Raw genomic sequence first — 17,871 nt, 5'->3', positions numbered from 1 at the left:
CCGCAGCCACTGGAACAGTTGTCTCCAGACACACAGTCAACAGACAACTGAACAGACGTGGTTTATTCGCCCGGAGACCTACAAAGTGCATTCCACTGACCCCTGGTCACAGGAGAGCCCGTAAAGCCTGGTGTCAACAACACAGTACATGGTCATTGGAACAATGGTCCCAGGTTATGTTCACGAATGAGTCCAGGTATAGTCTGAACAGTGATTCTCGCCAGGTTTTTATCTGGCGTGAACCAGGAACCAGATACCAACCCCTTAATGTCCTTGAAAGGGACCTGTATTGAGGTCATGGTTTGATGGTGTGGGGTACACCCCTGCATGTCTTTGACAGAGGAACTGTAACAGGTCAGGTGCATCGGGACATCACTTTGCATCAGTATGTCCACCTTTTCAGGGGTGCAGTGGGTCCCACCTTCCTCCTAATGGATGATAATGTACGGCCCCACTGAGCTGCCATCGTGGAGGAGTACCTTGAAACAGAAGATATCAGGTGAATGGAGTGGCCTGCCTGTTCTCCAGACCTAAACCCCATCAAGCACATTTGGGATACTCTTCGTCGACGTATTGCTGCACGTCTTCAAACCCCTACAACAATACGGGAGCTCCGACAGGCACTTGTGCAAAAATGAGAGGGTATACCCCAGCAGCCACTCGACCACCTGATCCAGAGTATGCCAACCCATTGTGCAGCCTGTGTACGTGTGCATGGTGATCATATCCCATATTGATGTCGGAGCAACATTCAGGAAACAGTAGCATTTCGTAGCACATGTGTTTCGGGACAGTTTTCTCAACTTATCACCAATACCGTGGACTTTCTAATAATACCACCACTTGCAAAGTAGGTTAGAAATCAGATTAATAATGTTGCTCACGCAGCATATGTTCGCTTTATCGGGCAACAACAAAGTTAGTGACTGTGGATGGTATCGTCAGAATGGAAATAATGAAGTCACTGTAAAAAAGTCATTAATTTTGGCACTTATCTTGAATAGATTCCCACGTAGATTTTGTCGAAGTTGTTATGGCTCATCTTGTTGATTCTAGGGTGATTCCACTTTGACTGCTAGAAGGTCCAGATCTGTATTTTAGCAATATTTGAAGACCTAACAAATGCGTTTTTCAGGAAATTCTTAATGATCAAACAATCCCAGATCAGAACGATGGTATGATAGAAATAATTTTTGACTTGGTGTTCACGATCCACATTTTTATTAAACTTCTTGTAAATTCACATATACTTCTTAATTGTCACATCATCAAGAAAACAGTTTTGTATCAATCTTCATATATTTAATTTCCACTTTAACCAAACACAAGACTTGACTGTTCTCTTACAAAGCGAAATAACAACTTAACTTCTGCAAATTGAAACAAAGACTGCTCTGTGCGCATTCGCGCCAAAACGGTTACAAGTAAGTCAAAGATTATGACAGTCTTACAGAAATGAATACACACTAGAACCATATCACTGTAATATGTTGATACATAGGAGTACCTATACATTAATAAAACCAAATGTGAATATTGTCACAAAAATATGTCTGTTACTTCACAGAAATGTAGTATGATATTACTGGTATCGAGAACTGTGGTTGGAATGCCGTAATGGTCATGTAAATAAAGAACCATTACAACTTACAGATCTGTGTCATATGTGTTCCCTGTAAGCCTATGCTATTAGTGCCAGTTTTGTGTGGTGCCACGTTGTGTGGCACCACGTTTTGCAATTATCCTTAATTTATGAGCATGAGTGTAGTTGCCCATTATACCTCTTAATTTGATATTAAGCTGCTCTGCCTCTTTCTTAACAGGTAAGACAAAAGTGCATCATATGTAATCTCTAATCATCAATCTCCAAAGTGTAGATAAGTTATTTATTATAGGTTTCAGCACAAAATGTTTGAAATAATATAGAATATTGTACAACAAACACATCAGCTGATTCCACATTATCTTTATTTCCATATTTGCCAAACTTGATAGTAGCACCAAGATATGTCACTGAAGCTTTTCTAGATCCTGCACACCAACCTTCCTAATGTGGGCTAAATAAACTGTCCCAAGAACTTTATTGTGCCTTATTAATGTGCTTCCACTGCAAGAACATACATCTTACATTCTGATAAAAACCATTCATTTTTTACATTTGTCACATGGTATTACAGCAGTGCTACATCAGGCACCGTGTGTGCTTCAGTTAAGGCTTGGATTACAGGGAGCAGACTTCCATCACTGCAAAACACATTTTAGTTCTCTTTGACTGATGACAGTTAAATGGGCCACTGAAACTACCCAGTAATGGGTTACATGTGTACACCACAGTACCTGAACTCTGCAAGAGCACTGATGCTTTGTAATGATGCACTAACAGCAACTGACAGTTTGCATACGATGTTGAGAGCTACCTATGGTTTGAGGAGCTAAGTTCCAGGATGAAGTGCCAACTGACAAATAATTTTAATTAGACTGTAGTCCAGCCATTTGCCCACAGTCCAACCTTACGTTCCCCTCTTCTGCAACCTTGTTGTCTCTCCCAGCATCGTACAAACTCCAAACTTACTACCTTATTCCATGTAGAGATGACAAACTGTGTCCTTTTGAAGGGAACATATTTTTAAAAAAAGTCTGTCACACAGCCAACGGCACTCTCTCAGTGTATGAGTATACCAACCTGTTTATGGGCCACCTACAGGACTCCTTTACACCTACACAGAATCAGAAATCCCTCATCTGGTTATCTTTGTGACCATCATGTGGGGACAAGGGCATGCTGTCCTCATTCCTCCATAACCTTGCCGTCATTTCTTCACCCGATTCAGTTCACTGGGAAACATTCATGAACAAAACCTTCACCTCTCTGATGGAACCATAAAAAACCTTCATCTGGTTCAAATTCATCAACTGTAACCAGTAACTTTACTTTTATGGGCTGTCACTGCTCCATGCTGAAATTCCCCTCCTGTACAGACTTGCCTTCTGCAGACAATGTCTGTGCTGTGATACACAGTCACATTTAATATAAACCTTTCTAAGACTTTCACAGACACCATCCTCTTTTAAATCTGGTCAATAAGCAGATCTCCCATCCCTGATATTCATAATACTCAACCACAGTAACTAAATCAGTTCCAAAAACCACCCCCATCCCATACTGTCCATAAACTGGAACAGCTGAATAGCATCCTTCACTTGAACTTAAACTACATTTTATTACACCTCGAAATGAGGAATGTCTTCCTCCAAAATCATTTCCATTGTTGTCATGGTCATTGCCCACTACCAACGTATGAAAATATTCTGGGTCATTTTCATGACACTCCTGCTTCCAACTCCTTGCACACAGGCCATGACCATGTGGTGAACCTATATGGAACTGTCTATTGCATGCATCCAGCGCATCCTTTTCCACAAAGGCAGTACAATCTGTGAAAGCAAGCATGTCATATACCAACAGTTCTGCAGCTACTGCATGGTTTTTATATTGGCAAAGCCATTAACTAAATGTCTACTTGTGTAAAACACCGTAGCCAAACTGTAACAAAGAACAGGATTGAACTTCCCATGCTGGAGCATGCTACAGAGCACAACATGGAAAACATTAGTGACTGTTTCACAACCCACATCGTCTTAATCTTCCCTTCCACCACAAACTCCTGTGAATTATATGGTTAGTGAGAGTACTGCTTTCCAAACACACCTTTTGGTCCTGCAATCCATTGGAAGAATCCTACGTCTACCCATGCCACTGTTACTACCCAAATTTTCTGCCCCCACCCCCCTGTCCCTTGCAGTCAGCACTTACTTGTTACTCGACTCTGGCCCCCTCCCTTCAGTTCAATTATTTATGTTTGTGTACCTTCATCCAACTCTTTCTCTTACTTTTCTCATGATTTCATGTGCAGTGTGAGGAGTAATCTGTCTTGCTGCCTCTGTTGCCCTGATATTTTGTATTCCTGTTAATAAGAATGAAGCCAGCATTGGATTTAATTTTCCACTGAGTTATTTTTTATTGATGCTACTGTTATACAATAGATGTCTTCATTGACTGTTTAAAAATGAAAATTCTATGTTTAAAAACTTTTTTGAGGCAAGATGCAAAATGTTAAGTTATGCTGATAGACACATGTAAAAGTGCAAACACTATTCTTGCTTTTGGAACTAATAATTCATTCTTTGAGGAAGAGAGAGATATGGATGTTAGAAGGTCAAAAAGGAAGGGCAGATCACTCAGGGAAAGTAGTAAAGCATCACTTGCTAAGTCACTATGTGGGTTAAAACATGTGTTGAGTGATTGTGACGAAAAATAAGATTTTGACAGTGGCGTAATTCACAACAGAACTCAATGCTGCATAATTCGCTGCAGAACTCAATGCTGCACACGTAAACTCAGTCAGCAACAGAATGACACGAAGGGAGTTCCATAAGTTGGGAATCGCAGGGCAAGCTGGAATTCCAAAACCACACATCAATGATGTAAATGCCTGTAATAGGGATATGTTGTACTGAATCATTAAACCTGGGTTATGGAGCAATGGAAGAGTGTCATTTGATCGGATGATTTTGCTTACATTGTATCCAACTTCTGCCTGAATTTACATTCCAAAAGTGAAACATGGTGGTGGTTTGTTGATGATTTGGTCAGCCGTATTGTGATGTTCCATGGTCCCCATGGTTACTCTGTAATGGTGCATTACTACCAAGGATTATGTCCCCATTTTGGCTCATCAGGTCCATCCAATGGTACAGTGTTTTCCCCAATGATGACTCTGTGTTCCAAGATGACAGGCCCCCTGTTCACACACCTCACATCATCCAGGACAGTTTTGTAGCAGAAGGATGTATTGTCACATCTCCCCTGTCCACCACAGTCACCAGATCTCTATATTATTGAGCTTTTGTGGTCTATTTTGGAGAGAAGGGTGTATGGTCGCATCCACCTCTGCCATCATTGCCTGAACGTGCCACTATTTTTCAGGAAGAATGCTATAAGGTTCCCTTGAAAACCATACAGAACCTGTATTTATCCACTTGGAAATGATTAGAAGCTTTTTTGGATGACAGCAGTTTTCCTACAGTGCGTTAGGCATGGTAATGTGCTATTTTTGTGATGCGTCCATATTTTTGTCCATTCCCTGTATGCCTCTCTCCTCCTCAAAGAAGAAACTATTCGTTCCAGAAGCTGGAATGATATGTATACTTTCATATGTGTATATTGGTAGTATTTAATATTTTTCTCCTAGAGATAAGTACTGGCCAGAATTTTGTCTTAAAAATACTTTTCTCAAGTGAATTTTTCTTTTGACAAAGTATTATATTTGCCACATTTGCTGAATTTTGTTGTGAATTAAAATTAGACAATTGTAAATTCTTATTTCTGCTTGTTTTATTTTTCTAGCTTTGTTGGCCTACACTTACACAATGGGATTTAATATACTAAGGTAAGTTTCTTTCCTTCTGTTTCCATTAAATGTTATAGTTAGTGCTTAATTAATGGTCAGTATACATCTTTCTTTGTTAACACAATTTTCTTTTACCATTGGCTTACTATTAAATTAAAGAAACCCTTTGAATAAAGTCTCTCTCTCTCTCTCTCTCTCTCTCTCTCTCTCTCTCTCTCTCTCACACACACACACACACACACACACACACACACACACACACTTAGGACTTAATGGCTCTCTATGTATTTCTGTGGTAAATAAGAGTCATGCCTTGTTTGCAACTAGTTCTTTTCTGATGGAGGTATATACATACATTCAATAATTTCTGGAATGTTCTTTACTGTTCCTTCAACTGACAGTCGTGCATCCACTTATAAATGAAGAAATCCCAAAGAGATTCTAAAGATAAAATATATTGCTTTTTAGGTGTAGGATTGGTTGTGATTACACTGTCTACCATAAGGGAATTGGGTTGATCACAGAGGCTTTTAGGATGAGCTCCATTCCTTGATGCTGGTGAGCCACCACTTCCCATCTGACGGCAACTACTCTTGGTGCAACAAGTATACAAAATATCCTCCATACCCCAAGCATGAGCATATATCGACGTTACTTATCCTCCTATGTAGCAGTTTTGCACTAATTGTCCTAGTGAATGTTATTTGCCAAGATTAAAGCAAATTCTCACCTTGTCTTCTTAAGAGGGTCAGAATTGTTTGAAATTTGACTAATTTTAGAAAAAAAATTCCAAATACTGTGTTTAGGGATTAGTCTGATAATATGTTGAGTGAGCACCAGATTTTTAAGACTGTGGTTACAGACACATCAAAACAGGGAATTCCTTGGACGCTCAATAGTAATCTATCATTGTATCTTCAGGATCTGCCTATGAGATATGTGTTCTGTGTACTATGCTGAGTTGTACGTGCTTCTCAATACACCAAAGCCGATGAGAAGGGGACCAGAGGAAAATGTTTCTCATCTATTCAGTTTCCCTTAGTGCCCTGTAGGCCCTTCAACAAATGTGCTCAACTGGAAAGAAAATATACAGAACATTCATGATTCTTGTCTTTTGCAGTGGCAGCATGGAAAAGTGGTGGCATTCTGCTGGGTACATGTATACACATGAATAAAGGGAAACAACCAAACTGACATAGCAGCCAAGGTGTGCTATGAATATGCCAAAATTGAAGAATGAATCATTCCCTTACTGGTTTTGAACACACTATTGAACCGGGTGATGCATCATGGGAGTTATGCATCATGAGGGTCATGTATCATGGGTGTCATGCATCATTGCATCATGGGAGGACAGGGGGCTGGAATGGGAAACAATGTATTATGGGCTGTAAAACCAACTGTCCATTCATAACTTTCCTCTTCTTGATCACGCATGCAGAATGAAGTCCTACTCACCTGTCTCGACATGAGACATAGCTCCCTTTACACACAAATTTTTGCTCCAGTGTGAGAACCCAACCATTTGTATTACCTGTGACACAAACATTTTGGGATGAATTCATGTTGAAATGCTTATGGGTTTCTTTTAACCATGTTTATCTCATAATGATTTTCATAAGGGCAATAAAGACCCCTTGTACCACATGTATCATCAACCTCATCATCATCATCATCATCATCATCATCATCAATGGACACAGAACATGTATAAATGCTGCACTGTGTAAGGGGTTACTCCTTTTTTACTGCTCCACTCCCGGCAGGCAGCAGCTGATATGTTGAAACCTCATAAATTAACTAACAAAAAATGGTGTTGAAAAAGATAGAGGGAATTATTGAGCAACAGTTAGCTGCAGACAGCACAAGTAATCACTTACCTGCATGTAGAACAGTTCTATTTATTAAGTGGTCCATATTTAGTAATAGAGATTTAATAGGTGAAACTTATTGGCCTAGCAAACAGTGAACAATAAGTAGGATTCTTTGCAATATTTTAATAAACTGCATCGTGAGTGGCAACTATTTCACATATAAATGTATGCTTATTCAGTACTTTGTGGCTTCACAACTAAATAGTTATTTTTTGAAGTTAGAACTTTTTATGTTCAAAGGAAAGTTCAGTTAAGAAATATAATACAACAGATTCACTGACCATAACTTGCCTTCAGGAGACAAAATGTGTAATACTACCGATAGACATGTGTAAAAGAGACACAATACCTAGCTTTCAGAATGAATAATTCCTTCCTTGTGGCTGCAAGATGAATAGGTTGTGCAGGGTTAAGAAATTAAATAGAGGTCACTCAGCATGTGAAAGACCCATCTATAGGGAGAAATACAGGTGTTTCTCTCTCATCTTGGAGCCTAAATGATCTGACTTCCTTTTTAACATTTCCTGACCTACTGCTCTTGCTTCCCCAATGGAGGTATTTCTAGTACCAAAAACTAGGTAGTGTGTCAGCTATACTTTTGTATACGTCTGTCAACAGTATTAGACAATTTGCCTCCTGAAAGATAGGACTGATCAGCGAATCTCATAATTTATTAATTATTATTGTTGTTGTTGTTATGGTCTTCAGTCCAGAGACTGGTTTGATGCAGCTCTTCATGCTACTCTATTCTCTGCAAGCTTCTTCATCTCCCAGTACCTACTGCAACCTACATCCTTCTGATTCTGCACTGTGTGTTCATCTCTTGGTCTCCCTCTACGATTTTTACCCTCAACTCTGCCCTCCAATACTAAATTAGTGATCCCTTGATGCCTCAGAACATGTCCTATCAACCGATCCCTTCTTCTGGTCAAGTTGTGCCACAAACTTCTCTTCTCCCCAATCCTATTCAAAACCTCCTCAATAGTTATATGATTTACCCAACTAATCTTCAGCATTCTTCTGTAGCACCACATTTCAAAAGCTTCTATTCTCTTCTTGTCCAAAATAATAATCGTCCATGTTTCACTTCCATACATGGCTACACTCCATACAAATACTTTCAGAAACGACTTCCTGACACCTAAATCTATACTCAATGTTAACAAGTTTCTCTTCTTCAGGAACGCTTTCTTTGCCATTGCCAATCTACATTTTATATCCTCTCTACTTTGACCATCATCAGTTATTTTTCTCCCCAAATATGAAAACTCATCTACTACTTTGAGTGTCTCATTTCCTAATGTAATTCCCTCAGCATCACTATCCTCATTTTGCTTTTGTTGATGTTCAACTTCTTTCAAGACACTGTCCATTCCATTCAACTGCTCTTCCAGGTCCTTTGCTGTCTCTGACAGAATTATAATGTCATCGGCAAACCTCAGAGTTCTTATCCATGGATTTTAATTCCTACTCCAAGTTTTTCTTTTGTTTCCTTTACGGCTTGTTCAATATACAGATTGAATAACATCGGGGATAGGCTACAACCCTATCTTACTCCCTTCCCTACCACTGCTTCCCTTTCATGCCCCTCGACTCTTATAACTGCCATTTGATTTCTGTACAGATTGTAAATAGCCTTTCGCTCCCTGTAATAGACCCCTGCCACCTCCAGAATTTAAAAGAGAGTATTCCAGTCAACATTGTCAAATGCTTTCTCTAAGTCTACAAATACTAGAAAGGTAGGTTTCCCTTTCCTTAATTTGTCTTTTAAGATAAGTCATAGGGTCAGTATTACCTCACGTGTTCAGACATTTCTGCAGAATCCAAACTGATGTTCCCCGAGGTCGGCTTCTACCAGTTTTTCCATTCATGTGTAAAGAATTCGCATTAGTATTTTGCAGCTATGATAGTTTGGTAATTTTCACATCTGTCAACGCCTGCTTTCTTTGGTATTGGAATTATTATATTTTTCTTGAGGTCTGAGGGTATTTCACCTGTCTCATACATCTCGGACACCGGTTGGTAGTTTTGTCAGGGCTGGCTCTCCCAAGGCTATCAGTAGTTCTGATGGAATGTTGTCTACTCCCAGGGCCTTGTTTTAACTTAGGTCTTTCAGTGCTCTGTCAAACTCTTCATGCAGTATCATATTTCCCATTTTGTCTTCATCTACGTCTTCTTTCATTTCCATAATATTGTCCTCAAGTACATCGCCCTTGTATAGACCTTCTATATACTCCTTCCACCTTTGTACTTTCCCTTCTTTGCTTAGAACTGAGTTTCCATCTGAGTTCTTGATATTCATAAAAGTGGTTCTCTTTTCTCCAAAGGTCTCTTTAATTTTCCTGTAGGCAGTATCTATCTTACCACTCGTGAGATAAGCCTCTACATCCTTACATTTGTCCTCTAGCAACCGTGCTTAGCCATTTTGCACTTCCCGTCAATCTCATTTTTGAGACGTTTGTATTCCTTTTTGCCTGCTTCATTTATTGCATTTTTATATTTTCTCCTTTCATCAATTAAATTCAATATTTCTTCTGTTACCCAAGGATTTCTACCAGCCCTCGTCATTTTACTGACTTGATCCTCTGCTGCCTTCACTATTTCATCTCTTAAAGCTACTCATTCTTCTTCTACTATATTTCTTTCCCCCGTTCTTGTCAATTGTTCCCTAATGCTCTTTCTGAAACTTTCTACAACCTCGGGTTTAGTCACTTTATCCAGGTCCCATCTCCTTAAATTTTCACATTTTTGCAGTTTCTTCAGTTTTAATCTACAGTTCGTATCCAATAGATTGTGATCAGAGTCCACATCTTCCCCTGGAAATGTCTTGCAATTTAAAACCTGGTTCCTAAATCTCTGTCTTGCTATTATATAATCTCAGAAACGTTCCAGTGACTACAGGCGTCTTCCATGTACACAACCTTCTTTCATGATTCTTGAACCAAGTGTTAGCTATGATTAAGTTATGCTCTGTGCAAAATTCTATATTTTATCAGGTGGCTTCCTCTTTCATTCCTTACCCCCATTCCATATTCACCTGCTACTTTTCCTTCTCTTCCTTTTCCTGCTGTCGAATTCCAGTCAGCAATAACTATTAAATTTTCATCTCCCTTCACTATCTGAATAATTTCTTTTATCTCATCATACATTTCATTAAGCGCTTCGTCATCTGTGGAGCAAGTTGCATATAAACTTGCACTACTGTGGTAGGCGTGGGCTTTGTGTCTATCTTGGCTACAATAATGCTTTCACTCTGCTGATCATAGTAGCTTACTCACAATCCTATTTTTTTATTCATTATTAAACCTACTCCTGCATTCCCCTATTTGATTTTGTATTTATAACCCTGTGTTCACCTGACCAGAAGTCTTGTTCCTCCTGCCAGCGAACTTCACTAATTCCCACTATAGCTAACTTTAACCTATCCACTTCCCTTTTTTAATTTTCGGACCTACCTATCTGATTAAAGGATCTGATCTTCCACACTCCAATACATAGAATGACAGTTTTCTTTCTCCTGATAATGACATCCTCCTGAGTAGTCCCCGCATGGATATCCAAATGGGGGACTATTTTACCTCCGGAATATTTTACTCAAGAGGACGCCATCATCATTTAACCATACAGTAAAGCTGCATGCCCTTGGGAAAAATTACGGCTGTAGTTTCCGCTTGCTTTCAGCCATTCACAGTATCAGCACAGTAAGGCCATTTTGCTCAATGTTACAAGGCCAGATCAGTCAGTCATCCAGACTGTTGTCCCAGCAACTACTGAAAAGGCTACTGCCCCTCTTCAGGAACCACACGTTTGTCTGGCCTCTGGCCTCTCAACAGATACCCCTCTGTTGTGGTTGCAACTATGGTATGGCTATCTGTATCATTGAGGCACACAAGCCTCCCCATCAATGGCAAGGTCCATGGTTCAGGGTTCATGGGTGATTAATGTTCTGTATTTTTAACGCCTATTTTTATATACATTAAAAAAATCTTTGAAACATTCTATGAATTCACTCTGCAGTTACATATTTTCCCTTGCAAGCCACTGTATAGTGTTGTCATGAAGGTTATTTAATCTAAGGTAATGAGAGAAACTGTACTGTAGGGACAATACAGTTTTCAATCTAATAATCTATCTTTTAGGGTTTCTTTTGGCATTGATTCCAGTAACTTAAAGAAATTATTTGCAATATTAATGTAATTATTCCTGGTAATGTGAAAAGTTGTTATCTGTTACATGGAAGGAGGTGGGGATTATTTGGCATTTCTTTCTACCTCTGTTAGAAAACCTAGTTGGGAACACATCTTTTATGAGAAGAGTGTTCACTGGACAATGAAGCATCCATATTACTTTTTTATTTTCAAACAAATAAATCTACTTCAGTTAATAATGTGTTGGTTTGGTAAATGGCCTAGCACATTTAATGGGACTCAGTGGCTGTTGTACATGACTAACAGATTTTCGTCTTGGGCCCTGCTGCTTCCCCTCTGTTACTTTTATATCTGAGATGAAGGGCAGTAACTGCAGTTCATTAGAAACAACAGTATCATTAAAAAAAGATTCAGTATTTTCTATACACCAGAACAGTTAAACAGCATACTGAGTGAAAAATGTGAAGTATACATAGTTTGCAAGCAAGATTTCCCACAATTATAGGAAGGTAGCAACATGCGTACAGGTTTTGTTATGAAAGAAAAAGAACACTCATATATTTGTTTGAGTACTGTTAATTAGTAGAAAGATGCATGATTTTCAAAAAGCACTTTTCATGAGTATGGAAAGGGTTGTAAAACCTCATAATATTTCCACCCAGTATTGGGGGATATTAGTTTGCAGTAGATGAAAAAACAAGTGTGACAAAGCTTCACCTATAATTAGTTACCATTGCATCTGTGTAGAGAGGCCAATTGTACAGCTGAAAAACATTTTTCCATTGCAGGGGAAGAAAGATTAATGTGGAAGAAAAACAGTAATGTGTATGGTGAGGGGGACAATGAATCTACATGGGGAAATGCAAAGGCAAGAAAACTAATGAAATTGGCTTTTCTGCTTGGAAAATGCTGCTACTCCATTAATAGTTGGAATAGTAGAGAAGGAATAAATCAGAAAGTATTTGTAGTGGAGGAACAGGTTGGGAATACAGTTTTTTTATTCAAATGGCTTTGACATCAGAAGAATTGTGAGAAATGACATTGGAAATGACTAGACTCAATAAGTTCAGATTGTCTACATTCTCAGTTAGAGATACTTAAGGTAGGTTCACTTATTCTCAGAAGATGGTAGTTCGAAAGAGATGTTTCCAGTATGTGGTATTTTGTGCTGTGAATACCACCAAAGGTCCCATAGCACTGTGCATGCATGTTTGTAGAAAGTTGCATGATTTTCAAAAAGCACTTTTCTTGAGTATGGAAAGAGTTGTAAAACCTCTTAATATTTCCACAAAATGTTGGAGGATCTTAGTTTGCAGCATATGAGAAAACAAGTTTGACAATGTTTCACCTGTTGCTGATGATGAATAATCAATTAATTATTTAATTGAAACATTTCAGGACAAATGTTTTTTGGTCCCTACAAAGGTGAATGTTTGATTGAAGATGTTCATGCGATAGTCTGTATTTCCTGCAGTTTACCCAGCCTCTTATAATTACAGTTAGTTGTTACATACTTCAAAATCCCTTGCTGTCACCCTGTTTTGTGTGAAATTGCATGAAAATAATGTCCATTAGTTGTGGCATTAGAATAAAATGCTGTAGCTATACGTACATGAATTGTGATAAAGTTTGACAGGTACCCTAATTTTTTGTGTTTGACTAATAACTCATGGTTGATACTGTTGATAAGTCATATTCGGTGCAGCAGCAGATTTGTGAAATGTGCCATTTCGCTCATTTAGGATCGAAGAAACGAAACTCCAAAAACAGTGTTATGAGATAATTCGATTTAAAGGTTTTGTACAAAAAACTTGAGTACTTTCTAATAGTTTTTCACAAACCTTTCTGTGGTAAATAAAGAGTATACTTCATTGACTGTTGTTTTCTACTAGGTGTTACATATTCTAGTCACTTGGTGGACACTAATGAAATAATTTATGAAATTATGTCTGTCCGATCGTTAAGTTAATGGCTACTGCTGTATAACATATGAACATCAAACAAACAATATGCAGCTTTAAGCAATATTATCATATTAAAGATTACTGCAGTTGTGTTAATAATGTCTTTATAAATACAGATTACACGGAATAATCTATGGGAATGTGTCAAGTTTTATTCAATGAGTGCTACAAGCAAGAGAATAAAAGTCATTATTATTTGTTTGCAGTAACATTGAACTTAAAAAAATAATTTACAGGTAACAGAAATAATGTTCTTGTTTTTTAATCTTCACATAACAAACATAGGAAAATCATTTTAACGAAGCACAGTGCTCTCTCACACCTGTTTTTCTGTTTGTGGATTATTGTTTCAAAAATAATACAACACAGACATTTAAATGGGCCAAAATCAGTGGTTTGCATGAAATAGCTAAGGTGATGAACTAGCAACAATAATGAAGGAGACAAGAAAAAAAAAAAAAAAACAGAAAATAAGAATGAAGTCTATTCCTGTGAATCTTCCATGTTTTCCTCATTTTCTAAATCGTTAGCAGCATTGAGTCCTTGATATAATGTGTGATACCTGGGAGGTGTAATACCCTTATTACAAAAATCTATAAGATCTCTTTTTCTTTTCTTTACTCAATGCGGACAGGACTGTCACATGGTGTATATGCTGGAGGTCTTTCTTACAATTGTATAACAGCCAATGGGATAAAAAACATCCATATGTTTACCTTTTCTTTCGATGCTTGAATGCACTGAGTCTACTTCCAATTGTGAATGTCGAGGTTCAAAGAAGTCAATAGTTGGAATGTGCAGCGTATTCACTGCATGCAAACACATAATGCTCATGTTGGCATTCCTGTTCTGGTTCCCATGTGCATCAGAAAAGTGCTCATGTTGGCATTCCTGTTCTGGCCCTCATATGTACCAGAAAATAAGGTTATCAGTTTTCCTATTGCATGATTTTTCAAAAAAATCCCACAGACATGAAGCCACCTGCATGGATCGTCTTTTTGCTGTTGTCTCGTCGCATGTGTGGCAATTGGTTTTGTTTTCTCTTACATTAAGAACTGTGAGATTGTATACGGAGAGCCTTCTTTTATGGAATACTGCCTTTGCATTCACTTTCGGCAGTAAAGCACAGCCTGTAAGTCAAATTCAGCTATAGTTCAATTCTTTTATCTTGGCAGCTCGCGCATGCCTGCCCAGACGCGGGAGATTGCTGTGTTGCCAGTTGCAAACTACGCACGCGCCAAGAGAAGCAGCGCAATAGTGTAGTATAGTTCACAAACTTACGTTTAGGGAGGAGCGCGCAGTTTATGAAGTAAAGCCACCATGGCTGCATTAACCCTTTCACTGCTACAGAGACTTGCTCCCCGCATTCTGCGCTGTGCGCGATTTTGTCATCACTGTACTGCTCACCTGTGCAGACACATGGTGTTCCGACTGCTTTGACACTCTTATCATTCGATTTCACAAAAACTATTTGGCCAAAAAATTTCATTTTTACACATTTTCTAGACTGATGCCTTCCCCCCATAAATGGCTTAATTTTGTCTCGATGTTCTACGCAGTTATTGTGCAGCATTAAATGTAGTAAACCACGGCACGAAATTTTGAAGAGTTTGCAGAGGTAAAAGTCCATAGCGTATACTTTCTGTATGGTGGATTTTAGGTGCCACAATGTTGAGAATGAAATGTGGACAAGATACCTAAATTTCATATAAAATTTACTGTATAACAATACCTCATTTAATTTAAGTACCAGATAGGTATCATATGTAGTATTGAGAAATATTCCGTCTTTCGTGACTGTAATAAAAGTTTTATTGACACTGGGAGCGTTTGGCTTTATTTTAAAACACTTCAGTAAATCAAAAGGAAGTAGACAAAATACATTAAACAGAACTGTGGATTTACAAAAACATTAGGACTTGAATATACTGTGTATCAGTGAAGTGCTCTGAGCTATGTCAAAAATAATTTTTGTGTGTGGCACACACAAACAGCATTTATTTGCTAAAGCACTGATTAGCCGACACAAACGTTGAATATTGCGCTACCACAGCACAAAACTAGGAAAGGTTACTTGGCAATGGAGGAGACAAAATACTGTCAACTGAAGATGCTTCAAAAGAGAAAAACGTGTCTGGTCTAAATAAGACGCTTATTACAGTTGCAGAAGAGGAATATATTTCAAATTCTGCTCTAAACAATACTTTTAATACTGTCGCAAAAGAATATATCTGAATATGAAAATTAAAACAGCAACTGCGGAAGAGAGGATATACAAACAAAACAGATAACATGAATATTGTATGTGTGCCTTTTCATTGTTTTTAATTGCTGTGAAAAGAAATATTGGAGGACAAAATTAGAAAAACCGAAAACCTATTATGGTTATAATGAAGAGACAAAGTGCTAGAAATTTCAAAAAATTACATTCAAACGAATAAAATTCATGAAGTAAGACACTTCGATATTGTTTTTAAATAAAGAAAATATTAAACACCAAACAAGGTTTGAACTCAACCTTTTGCTTAGCAGTTAAACTCCTTCACCATCATGCTAGCGCAGCTCATCATTCAGCAGCACTCCTGGAGGACTCTAAGATATCACGCAATATACTGACAAACACTGTTGGTATGACTATGAAGTACTCACATTTCATCGAGGTACAATAGGAAATATACAATTACCGCTGTTCTTTATTGTGAAAAAGCGGTTCATGAGAATGATACAAACACCTTCCCTTGCTATCGCCTGAATTAGGAGGCTTATTGCTTGTTTGGTTTACTTAATTAATAGAATATGAAGCAGTTGGCATAAAGAATGCCTTTTCCAAACTTTCTATAAAAGAAAGTGTGCTATCAAGACATTGCTTTTGTTCTATTACTTTATTTATGACTGAACATTTCTAAAACTGCAGACACTTGCCCGTGCTCTGCACTGCAGTCGAGCTCTGGCAACGCCATTCTCTGTTCATTGGCTGACTGTGTTTTGTGATGTCAGATGCGCAGAACGAACCTAAACTCGGCCGCCGTCGTAAATGACTCGCACTTTAGTAAAGATTCACCTTTTCTTGCGCTTTCCTTCTTAATGTTCTTAAATTCCCTTGTCATTTCTTTCCTTTATAAATGCTCTTCCTGTTCCATTTTAAAATATCTGTCTTTCTTTTTCTTGCCCGAAATGTGTGAAAACTTTAAACATATATCACACGTATCTTTTTGTGGCCTGTGGAATTTCAGATTAAGTTTCTTTGTGAATATCACTATACAGTCATAATTTCTGGACTGTCTTTCCTTCTTCATAGCATTGTTCCCGATATAACTTATACGTTACCCTAATACTCATATTGGCAGGTAAATAATCTGCAGTACAATTCTTTCCTCTTGTAATGAGAAACAAGGGCAGGAAAATCCTTAATGTGTTTGCTTATAGCCTCTTTACTTTCTTGTGGTCTCTTTATACCTGGTTCATGACATCCTCTTCACTCTTTCTTAATTACATGATGTGGCTCTCTTTTTTTTTAACAGTATTCCTTACAAAGGTTTAAAAAATGTCAAATGTCTTGAAAAAAATTGCATACACACTTTTAATCTTATCAGATCCCTATATTAGATAGAATTTCTTCGTCCTCTTCCTTCGTGAGTTATGCGATTTTGTCCTCACACTCTGTTTCTCTTCTTCTTCCACTAGCTTACTTAGGTACTGCCTTCGTAGCTCAACTGATCGAAGATCCCAGGAGACTCTATGGATATTTTGTCTGTCTTGTTCATTAAACTTACTACTGCACTGTCATTAACATTTAGAGCAATCTTTTGGCTTAATGTTTTGTTGCAGGAACTTTGGAATTCTTTGCAGAAATATATGCCCTGCCATACTGTCAATTGACTTTTCTTTGATTTCTTTTCCATTCCCCTTTAACCACTGCCCTTTTTCATTTTCTTGTTTTGTTACTATTCTCAATACGAGCATTGTCATCTTCAGTTTCCCTGTCCTGATTGTGATGATTTACTTGTGGAGTAGTTGCATCCCCAGCAGTTTTTGTGACACTCTTTACAAGGGACGTTCCATGTCCATAATGCTGTCTGTAACAATATTGCATACACACTTTTAATCTTATCAGATCCCTATATTAGATAGAATTTCTTCGTCCTCTTCCTTCGTGAGTTATGCGATTTTGTCCTCACACTCTGTTTCTCTTCTTCTTCCACTAGCTTACTTAGGTACTGCCTTCGTAGCTCAACTGATCGAAGATCCCAGGAGACTCTATGGATATTTTGTCTGTCTTGTTCATTAAACTTACTGCTGCACTGTCATTAACATTTAGAGCAATCTTTTGGCTTAATGTTTTGTTGCAGGAACTTTGGAATTCTTTGCAGAAATATATGCCCTGCCATACTGTCAATTGACTTTTCTTTGATTTCTTTTCCATTCCCCTTTAACCACTGCCCTTTTTCATTTTCTTGTTTTGTTACTATTCTCA

General features: G+C 38.1%; 1 protein-coding gene across 2 annotated transcripts in view; it reads left to right on the top strand.

The window, feature by feature from the left end:
* The window catches only part of LOC124802537 (zinc transporter 6-A-like), a 108,753-nt gene that overhangs the window by 30,925 nt on the left and 59,957 nt on the right, over window positions 1-17,871 (top strand). For both annotated transcript variants that reach the window (XM_047263395.1, XM_047263394.1), the window contains one exon: window positions 5,408-5,450. In XM_047263395.1, the coding sequence (XP_047119351.1) occupies window positions 5,408-5,450 (43 nt within the window). The remainder of the gene's footprint in view (window positions 1-5,407; window positions 5,451-17,871) is intronic.

Source organism: Schistocerca piceifrons, chromosome 6 (assembly GCF_021461385.2).
Source record: "Schistocerca piceifrons isolate TAMUIC-IGC-003096 chromosome 6, iqSchPice1.1, whole genome shotgun sequence".
NCBI lineage: Eukaryota > Metazoa > Arthropoda > Insecta > Orthoptera > Acrididae > Schistocerca > Schistocerca piceifrons.
This window is presented reverse-complemented; position numbering and strand designations above follow the sequence as displayed.